The sequence below is a fragment of the Coregonus lavaretus genome (genome assembly GCF_964263955.1).
Source record: "Coregonus lavaretus genome assembly, contig: HAP1_SCAFFOLD_204, whole genome shotgun sequence".
Taxonomy (NCBI): domain Eukaryota; kingdom Metazoa; phylum Chordata; class Actinopteri; order Salmoniformes; family Salmonidae; genus Coregonus; species Coregonus lavaretus.
In genome coordinates, this window is record NW_028163741.1 from 634,898 (window position 1) to 646,166 (window position 11,269).

General features: G+C 45.7%; 1 protein-coding gene across 1 annotated transcript in view; it reads right to left on the reverse strand.

The window, feature by feature from the left end:
* The window catches only part of LOC311117816 (phospholipid phosphatase-related protein type 1), a 76,993-nt gene extending 69,233 nt beyond the window's left edge, over positions 1 to 7,760 (reverse strand). The window contains exon 1 of the mRNA XM_084192724.1: positions 7,666 to 7,760. Within this exon, the coding sequence (XP_084048850.1) occupies positions 7,666 to 7,725 (60 nt within the window). The 5' untranslated portion in view covers positions 7,726 to 7,760. The remainder of the gene's footprint in view (positions 1 to 7,665) is intronic.
* Positions 7,761 to 11,269: the final 3,509 nt, after the last annotated feature.

The window sequence follows — 11,269 nt, forward strand, 5'->3', positions numbered from 1 at the left end:
TATTCAAATAGATAAAAAGAGCCATCAAATTTAACAACCATCTAAAAACAAGTGACCCCAAAACATTTAAATCACACAGATGGCAGGCCCTCCGGTTTCTCTCAGAGCGAGAAAGAACGAGACAGACAGAGCGCGAGAGAGAGACAGAGCTCGCGAGAGAGAGAGAGAGAGAGACAGAGCTCGCGAGAGAGAGAGAGAGTGACAGAGCTCGCGAGAGAGAGAGAGTGACAGAGCTCGCGAGAGAGAGAGAGAGTGACAGAGCTCGAGAGAGAGAGTGACAGAGCTCGCGAGAGAGAGAGAGACAGAGCTCGTGCGAGAGAGAGACAGAGCTCGCGAGAGAGAGAGAGAGAGAGAGACAGAGCTCGCGAGAGAGAGAGAGAGACAGAGCTCGCGAGAGAGAGAGAGAGAGTGACAGAGCTCGCGAGAGAGAGAGAGAGTGACAGAGCTCGCGAGAGAGAGAGAGACAGAGCTCGCGAGAGAGAGAGAGACAGAGCTCGAGAGAGAGAGACAGAGCTCGCGAGAGAGAGACAGAGCTCGCGAGAGAGAGAGACAGAGCTCGCGAGAGAGAGAGAGAGAGAGAGACAGAGCTCGCGAGAGAGAGAGAGAGACAGAGCTCGCGAGAGAGAGACAGAGCTCGCGAGAGAGAGAGAGACAGAGCTCGCGAGAGAGAGAGAGACAGAGCTCGCGAGAGAGAGAGAGTGACAGAGCTCGCGAGAGAGAGAGAGTGACAGAGCTCGCGAGAGAGAGAGAGTGACAGAGCTCGCGAGAGAGAGAGAGAGACAGAGCTCGCGAGAGAGAGAGAGAGAGACAGAGAGAGAGACAGAGCTCGCGAGAGAGAGAGAGAGAGAGACAGAGCTCGCGAGAGAGAGAGAGAGACAGAGCTCGCGAGAGAGAGAGAGAGACAGAGCTCGCGAGAGAGAGAGAGAGAGTGACAGAGCTCGCGAGAGAGAGAGAGAGTGACAGAGCTCGCGAGAGAGAGAGAGACAGAGCTCGCGAGAGAGAGAGAGACAGAGCTCGCGAGAGAGAGAGTGACAGAGCTCGAGAGAGAGAGAGAGAGAGAGACAGAGCTCGCGAGAGAGAGAGAGAGACAGAGCTCGCGAGAGAGAGACAGAGCTCGCGAGAGAGAGCGAGAGACAGAGCGACAGAGCTCGAGAGAGAGAGAGAGACAGAGCTCGCGAGAGAGAGAGAGACAGAGCTCGAGAGAGAGAGACAGAGCTCGCGAGAGAGAGACAGAGCTCGCGAGAGAGAGAGACAGAGCTCGCGAGAGAGAGAGAGAGAGAGAGACAGAGCTCGCGAGAGAGAGAGAGAGACAGAGCTCGCGAGAGAGAGACAGAGCTCGCGAGAGAGAGAGAGACAGAGCTCGCGAGAGAGAGAGAGACAGAGCTCGCGAGAGAGAGAGAGTGACAGAGCTCGCGAGAGAGAGAGAGTGACAGAGCTCGCGAGAGAGAGAGAGTGACAGAGCTCGCGAGAGAGAGAGAGAGACAGAGCTCGCGAGAGAGAGAGAGAGAGACAGAGAGAGAGACAGAGCTCGCGAGAGAGAGAGAGAGAGAGACAGAGCTCGCGAGAGAGAGAGAGAGACAGAGCTCGCGAGAGAGAGAGAGAGACAGAGCTCGCGAGAGAGAGAGAGAGAGTGACAGAGCTCGCGAGAGAGAGAGAGAGTGACAGAGCTCGCGAGAGAGAGAGAGACAGAGCTCGCGAGAGAGAGAGAGACAGAGCTCGCGAGAGAGAGAGTGACAGAGCTCGAGAGAGAGAGAGAGAGAGAGACAGAGCTCGCGAGAGAGAGAGAGAGACAGAGCTCGCGAGAGAGAGACAGAGCTCGCGAGAGAGAGCGAGAGACAGAGCGACAGAGCTCGAGAGAGAGAGAGAGAGACAGAGCTCGCGAGAGAGAGAGACAGAAAGCTTGAGCGAGAGAGCGAGAGCGCGAGAGGGAGAGATGAGAACATGTGATTCAGAGGGTGAATGGGCAAGACAAAATATTTAAGTGCCTTTGAACTGGGTATGGTAGTATTTGCCAGGCGCTCCGGTTTGTGTCAAGACCTGCAACGCTGCTGGGTTTTTCACGCTCAATAGTTTCCTGTGTGTATCAAGAATGGTCCACCACCCAACGGACATCCAGCCAACTTGACACAAGTATGGGAAGCATTGGAGTCAACATGGGCCAGCATCCCTGTGGAAGCATTGGAGTCAACATGGGCCAGCATCCCTGTGGAAGCATTGGAGTCAACATGGGCCAGCATCCCTGTGGAAGCATTGGAGTCAACATGGGCCAGCATCCCTGTGGAAGCATTGGAGTCAACATGGGCCAGCATCCCTGTGGAAGCATTGGAGTCAACATGGGCCAGCATCCCTGTGGAAAGCTTTCGACGCCTTTTAGTCCACGCCCTGACGAATTGGGGGGGTGTTCCATAATTAAAGTGACCAGTGTTCAATGACTATGTACATTACAGGCAGGGTAGAGTAACAGGTGGTAGCTGGTTAGTAACAGTGACTAATGTTCAGGACAGGGTACTGGGCAGAGGCCGGCTAGTGGTGGCTGTTTAACAGTCTGATGGCCTGGAGATAGAAGCTGTTTTTCAGTCTCTCTGTCCCAGCTTTGATGCACCTGTACTGTCTCCGCCTTCTAGATGGTAGCCGGGTGAACAGGCTGTGGCTCGTGTGGCTGAGCACTACTGTAGCACAACATTCAGACAGGACAGCACAGCATTCAGACAGGACAACACAACCCTACTGTAGCACAACATTCAGACAGGACAACACAACCCTACTGTAGCACAACATTCAGACAGGACAGCACAGCATTCAGACAGGACAACACAACCCTACTGTAGCACAACATTCAGACAGGACAACACAACCCTACTGTAGCACAACATTCAGACAGGACAGCACAGCATTCAGACAGGACAACACAACCCTACTGTAGCACAACATTCAGACAGGACAACACAACCCTACTGTAGCACGACATTCAGACAGGACAACACAACCCTACTGAAGCACAACATTCAGACAGGTGCAACACAAAATATTTGGTGTTCTTAATGTTTTGTACACTCAGTGTATAAATATACAGATCAAGTATATAGCCTCTATTTAACTAACATAATTTCTAGTTGAGAGAGTTTACTTACTGCTCAGCTCTTGGGACAAGTGTAAACAACTTCAAACCCAAGAGCGGAGCCCAGAAACAAGCACTCTCAGTCAGCTGGTGTTGGACCTAACCAGACAAGCTGACACCAGCACTGCTTCAAAAGAAAGAATGCAAATGAACCAATCAAAGGACTCGTATTTACAACATTGGAAAAACGAAACTAAATCTCAAAGCCGACTAAATTGCTATCTGGCCCTAAACAGAGAATATGAATTGGCTGATTATCTCTACTCTGTCAGAGATACGAAGCAGAGACAGATCCTTACCAAGTACATCCTTACCACCATTTACATTTACATTATTTAGCAGACGCTCTTATCCAGAGCGACTTACAGTTAGTCACATATTTGTATGTATTTTACATACTGGCCCCCCGCGGGAATCGAACCCACAACCCTGGCATTGCAAACACCATGCTCTACCAACATCCCTGCCGGCCATTCCCTCCCCTACCCTGGACCAATTGTGCACCGCCCCATGGGTCTCCCGGTCACGGCCGGCTACGACAGAGCCTGGATTCGAACCAGGATCTCTAGTGGCACAGCTAGCACTGCGATGCAGTGCCTTAGACCACTGCGCCACTCGGGACACTAACCAACAATTGGCAATAGAAACCAGAAGACATAAAAAGACATGGCTACCCAAAGAGGAGCGCGTATGTGGTCACTGCACGACAGGGGAGGTAGAAACAGAGATGCACTTTCTCCCTTACAGTGATAAATATTCCTCACCAAGAGATTCATTATTCACAGAAATTACTACATTTATTCCAATTTTTACCTCATTAAACCCAGAGGAAAAACAAGAAATACTAATGGGCGAAGGAGTAACGGCTCCTCTTGCAGCCAAATATGTATTTTCCTGCCACAGCCTGAGGGACACTGGATAATAACATCTGCATAGTAAACAGTAACTTACTTATTATTGTTATTACAAATAGTAGTAGTAATGGTAGTAGGGGTGATGGTAATGATAGCAGTTTAATGGATGTTAGGGGTGGTAGTAGTAGTAGTAATGATGATGGTAGTAGGGGTGATGGTAATGATAGCAGTTTAATGATGGTGGTGGTAGTAGTAGTGGTAATGATGATGGTAGTAGGGGTGATGGTAATGATATCAGTTTAATGATGGTGGTGGTAGTAGTGGTAGTAATGATGATGGTAGTAGGGGTAATGATAGCAGTTTAATGATGGTGGTGGTAGTAGTAGTAGTAATGATGATGGTAGTAGGGGTGATGGTAATGATAGCAGTTTAATGATGGTGGTAGTAGTAGTAGTAATGATGATGGTAGTAGGGGTGATGGTAATGATAGCAGTTTAATGATGGTGGTGGTAGTAGTGGTAGTAATGATGATGGTAGTAGGGGTGATGGTAATGATAGCAGTTTAATGATGGTGGTAGTAGTAGTAATGATAATGGTAGTTGGGGTGATGGTAATGATAGCAGTTTAATGGATGTTAGGGGTGGTAGTAATGACAGCAGTTTAATGATGGTGGTGGTAGTAGTAGTAGTAATGATGATGGTAGTAGGGGTGATGGTAATGATGGCAGTTTAATGATGGTGGTGGTAGTAGTGGTAGTAATGATGATGGTAGTAGGGGTGATGGTAATGATAGCAGTTTAATGATGATGGTGGTAGTAGTAGTAGTAATGATGATGGTAGTAGGGGTGATGGTAATGATAGCAGTTTAATGATGGTGGTGGTGGTAGTAGTAATGATGATGGTAGTAGGGGTGATGGTAATGATAGCAGTTTAATGATGATGGTAGTAGGGGTGGTAGTAATGATGATGGTAGTTGTAGTACTGATGTAATGGTGAGGCCATTCTACTGTTATTTCTATTCACTATTATCATTCTGTTATTACTATTATTTATGTTTTATTTTATTCCACTGCCTTCGGAAAGTATTCACACCCCTTGACTTTTATCACATTGATTAAATAGAGATGTTGTGTCACTGGCCTACACACAATACCTAATAAAGTGGAAGGCTGCTCTTAGACATTTTTACAAATTAAATCAAAAATGAAAAGCACAAATGTCTTGAGTCAATAAGTATTCAACCCCTTTGTTATGGCAAGCCTAAATCATTTCAGGAGTAATAATTTGCTTAACAAGTCACATAATAAGTTGCATGGACTCATTCTGTGTGCAATAATAGTGTTTAACATGACTTTTGAATGACTACCTCATCTCTGCACCCACACATACAATTATCTGTAAGGTCCCTCAGTCGAGCAGTGAATTTTAAAGCAGAGATTCAACCACAAAGATCAGGGAGGTTTTCCAGTGCCTCGCAAAGAAGGGCACCTATTGGTAGACAGGTTAAAAAAAAAAGCTGACATTGCATATCCCTTTGAGCATGGTGAAGTTATTAATTACAATTTGGATGGTGTATCAATACACCCAGTCACTACAAAGATACAGGCATCCTTTGTAACTCAGTTGCCAGAGAGGAAGGAAACCGCTCAGGGATTTCACCATGAGTTTAATGGTGACTTTAAAACAGTTACAGAGTTTAATGGCTGTTATAGGAGAAAACTGAGGATGGATCAACAACATTGTAGTTATTCCACAATACTAACCTAAATGACACAGTGAAAAGAAGGAAGCCTGTACAGAATAAATATATTCCAAAACATGCATCCTGTTTGCAATAAGGCACTGCAAAAAATATCCTGATTACAAAGTGTTATGTTTTGGGCAAATCCAACACATCACTGAGTACCACTTCATATTTTCAAGCATGGTGGTGGTAGCATCATGTTATGGGTATGTGGTCCTCTGTAGCTCAGCTGGTAGAGCATGGCGCTTGTAACGCCAAGATAGTGGGTTCGATCCCCGGGACCACCCATACACAAAAATGTATGCACGCATGACTGTAAGTCGCTTTGGATAAAAGCGTCTGCTAAATGGCATATTATTTATTATTATGCTTGTCATCGGCAAGGACTAGTGAGTTTCTTAGGTTAAATATGAACAGTATTTCATTTTCAATACATTTGTAAACAGTTCTAAAAACATGTTTTCACTTTGTCATTAGGGGATTTTGTGTTTAGATGGGTTAGAAATAAAATCGATTACCGTAATTTTAGGACTATAAGCCGCGCCTTTTTTCCCATTTTTTGACCCTGCGGCTTATATAACGGTGCGGCTAATCTATGGATTTTTACAGCTAACGGCCACTAGAAGACCTCCTAAATCTATGGATTTTACAGGTTACAGTCCACCAACTTTAACTCTATGGGCTCTATGACCGGTCCGCGCCCCCCACCTTTAAGCGGCGGGCTCCAGCAGGAAAAGCTGGAGGCCGGAAAAGAGTGAGACAGGTAGCGCGCAAAAGTAAAAGTGGAACCGAGAGTGGTACGAGAGACAGAACGAGAGACAGAACGAGAGCAAGACAGACAGACATTACGAGAGCGATACAGTTTGTCTCTTTCCCGACAATCCCCTCTGTGCACGAACCCTTACATTTGGTAATTAAACATTAAAACACCTGCGGCTTATAGTCCAGTGCGGCTTATATATGTACACATCATTCAATATCATTCAATTTAGCTGCTGCGGCTTATACTCCGGTGCGCCTTATAGTGCGGAAAATACGGTAAATCAATTTTGAATTCAGGCTGTAACAGAAAATGTGGAATAAGTCAAGGGGTACGAATACTTTGTGAAGGCACTATATTTTGTATAGTTGATAAAACAGCTTGAATTAGAAGAGGAGAAAGAAAACCAAGCAAAGCGAATTGGCAGAATTATGAATGTGAGGAGGGAAGAATGTCATGATTTGATGCACAGCGTCTCAAGACGTTTCCCTGTGATTAAAAGGCTTTGGCAGGCAGCTGGAGGGTGTTAAGAAGTGCGGTTTGGCGGGTCATGTTTCGGAGGACGCATGACCCCACCTTCGACCTCTCCCGAGCCCGTTGGGGAGTTGCAGTGATGAGACAAGATCGAAATTGGGGAGAAAAAGGGGGTCAACAACAACAACAAAATAATAAAGGATTTAACAGTTAATTAAATATGGAGCTGTAAGCATTATCTCAGACAGAGAGAGGGAGAGAGAGGGAGAGAGAGGGGGAGAGGGAGAGAGAGGGGGAGAGGGAGAGGGAGAGAGGGAGAGGGAGAGAGATAGAGAGAAAGAGTGTCACAGAGAAAGAGAGAGTGTCACAGAGAGAGAGAGGGAGAGGGAGAGAGAGTGTCACAGAGAGAGAGAGAGAGAGACAGAGAGAGAGAGAGAGAGAGAGAGAGAGAGGGTCACAGAGAGAGGGAGAGGGAGAGGGAGAGAGAGTGTCACAGAGAGAGAGAGACAGAGAGAGAGAGAGAGAGAGAGAGAGAGAGGAGAGGGAGAGAGAGAGAGAGGAGAGGGAGAGGGAGAGAGAGAGAGAGAGAGAGAGGGAGGAGAGGGAGAGCGTCACAGAGAAAGAGAGAGAGAAAGAAGGAACACACCTGAAAACAGTAGAGCACTCACTGTCCTACCTGTTATTAGGTAACACCAGAGACAGACAGACAGTCTTACCTCTATGAAGATGAAGCATGGGATGATGGAGTAGCTGCGCTGTGTGTTGTCAGAAGCCATGTCTCAGCAAGGGACGGATCAGTCTGGATCTCAGTCTACAGGAGGAGAAGGACTGTTAATATCCAGAAATATTGGAGTCCCATTCTGATTCCCGTTCCTAAGTTCCTGGAGTCGGGAATAGACTCCAAGAGTCAATTCCAAACCATGAGCTGACTCCAGAAAAATACAAAACACAACGTCACAGGACAGAGGGGGTTTGACTGGGTATCTGGACAACACACAGTAAAACTACAAGACAGGGTTCATCATTCTAAAAACACTGGCTGCATAGAGTACATGGGTGTTATACAAACATGGTTGGCAATGACTAAATAGACTGGTCTCTGAGCACTGACAAGAGAGTTGGTGAAGACTGGAGGAGAGAGAGAGAGAGGAGGAGAGCTGATGATGTGTAGAGGAAGACGGGAGAGGAAGGGGAGAGAACAGAGATCAGACTGAGTGACGTGATGTGAAAGGATAGGGCAGCTAACGAGCTGAAGAGATCTGACATGAGAGGCTATGTGATTGATTTCGCAAACACAGCATGCTCTAGGAAAGAGCAGGTTGGTATTTATTGTCATGAATCCTGCCCTGGAGGCAGCTTTGCTCTGGTCACTAGCTGGCACAGCCACAAAATCTGATCTTAAACCTAACCACACTACTAACCCCATCCTTAAATTTAGACCAAAAGCAATTTGTTTTCATGCATTTTTACAATATAGCCAATTTTGACTTTGCAGCTGGCCCATGTAGCGGAAATCGCTTAATTCTGCCTCCAGGGCAAGATTCATGACAATAAACGTCAACCTGCTAGGAAAGAGTCCAGGGGACACGGCCACACAGGGACACACACACGGGGACAAACACACGGGGACAAACACACGGGGACAAACACACACAGGGACAAACACACAGCACGCTCTAGGAAAGGAAAGAGGAAAGGTAACATCAGGGACACAGGTCTTTCCAGACCCATCATTCAGAATGGAAAACTGACAGATCCTGACTGATAGTGTTCAAGAGGGTCCTCATCCTGACAGTGAAAACTCTTTCTACCTGGTTTATCATCTACCGCTTCACCTTCCTTTACAGCAACTGACTGAATGAGGGCCCAAGTATGGGGCTGCTGAATTTACAAAGGAAAAGATACCAATGAATGCTTATGGTTGTTTGAAATTGAAATTAAAAGATTTGAAGATGTTATCGCAGGTGTAGCGAAATGCTTGTGTTTATAGCTCCAACAGTGCAGTAATACCTAGCAATAATATACAACAATTGCGCACATAATCCAGGACGAAAATCAGTTATTTAGGATGAGCCATGACTAGAATACAGTATATACACAGAGTACCAAACATTAAGAAAACCTGCTCTTCCATGACATAGACTGACCAGGTGAATACAGGTGAAAGCTATGATCCCTTATTGATGCCACTTCAATCAGTGTAGATCAGGGCTCTCCAACCCGGTCCCTGGAGAGCTACCCTCCTGTAGGTTAACTCCAACCCGGTCCCTGGAGAGCTACCCTCCTGTAGGTTAACTCCAACCCGGTCCCTGGAGAGCTACCCTCCTGTAGGTTAACTCCAACCCGGTCCCTGGAGAGCTACCCTCCTGTAGGTTAACTCCTACCCTCCTGTAGGTTAACTCCAACCCGGTCCCTGGAGAGCTACCCTCCTGTAGGTTAACTCCAACCCCAGTTGTAACTAACCCGATTCAGCTTATCAACCAGCTAATTATTAGAATCAGGTGCGCTAGATTGGGGTTGGGGTGAAAACCTACAGGACGGTAGCTCTTAACCCAATATTGACCCAGCGCTGGGTTTAATTAACCCAATACTGTGTTTGGCCAATATTGACCCAGCGCTGGGTTGAATTAACCCAATGCTGTGTTTGACCAATATTGACCCAGCGCTGGGTTTAATTAACCCAATACTGTGTTTGGCCAATATTGACCCAGCGCTGGGTTGAATTAACCCAATGCTGTGTTTGACCAATATTGACCCAGCGCTGGGTTTAATTAACCCAATACTGTGTTTGGCCAATATTGACCCAGCGCTGGGTTGAATTAACCCAATGCTGTGTTTGACCAATATTGACCCAGCGCTGGGTTGAATTAACCCAATATTGACCCAGCGCTGGGTTTAATTAACCCAATACTGTGTTTGGCCAATATTGACCCAGCGCTGGGTTGAATTAACCCAATGCTGTGTTTGACCAATATTGACCCAGCGCTGGGTTGAATTAACCCAATATTGACCCAGCGCTGGGTTGAATTAACCCAATGCTGTGTTTTTCCCCAATATTGACCCAGCGCTGGGTTGAATTAACCCAATGCTGTGTTTTTCCCCAATATTGACCCAGCGCTGGGTTGAATTAACCCAATGCTGTGTTTTTCCCCAATATTGACCCAGCGCTGGGTTGAATTAACCCAATATTGACCCAGCGCTGGGTTGAATTAACCCAATGCTGTGTTTTTCCCCAATATTGACCCAGCGCTGGGTTTAATTAACCCAATGCTGTGTTTGACCAATATTGACCCAGCGCTGGGTTGAATTAACCCAATGCTGTGTTTTTTCCCAATATTGACCCAGCGCTGGATTGTCAAAATGACCCCAATTGGGTTATTTTTAACCCTGCATTTTTTAGAATAACAATCATTCATTTTGGGAAAATAATATCAATTGCCATATTAGGCATAACTAAATTTCTACCTTTTAAGATGCCAAAATATAAATTGTTTTCAGTATCCTGATGCTGTTTTGTTTTCTGATTGTTTCAATGCATGCATTCAACAAGCTTTGGACGAAGGACTTCCACAGGGACACCATCTCCAAAGTTCACTCAAAAAGGCAATAGTTCTGAACTGGGTTGGATTTAGTTTTAATTATTACAATCTTGTTAATTATCTTTTAAACTTCCATTGGTTAATCAATTGCTCAGTTACGACTTGGCTAATTTAAATAATCATGTAGTTGTCCCTTTAAACATCCTAAGGTCAACATTCCCATAGAGTTCACATTTCTCTCATGTAAATGTTGTGTTCTGTATAAAAACATTAAATAAAACCATTAATTTGGGAAATATCCAGTCTTTGCTATTTCATTCATTACCAGGCTGATGACTTCAAGCTGTATTGAATGTATTTGTATCTGTTAAAGACGTTGAATACATGTTGTTTAGTATATTTACTACATTTATACTGAACAAAAATATTAAAGCAAGATGTAAAGTTTTGGTCCCATGTTTCATGGGCTGAAATAAAAGATCCCAGAAAATTGTCCATACACACAAAAAGCTGATGAAACAGCATGATCATTACACAGGTGCACCTTGTGCTGGGGATAATACAAGTTTTGTCACAACATAATGCCACAGATGTCTCAAGTTGAGGGAGTGTGCAATTGGCATGCTGACTGTTGCCAGAGAATTGAATGTTCATTTCTCTACCATAAGCCCCCTCCAACTTCGTTTTAGAGAATTTGGCAGTATGTCCAACCGGCCTCACAACCGCAGACCACGTGTAGCCATGCCAGCCCAGGATATCCGACTTCTTCACCTGCGGGATT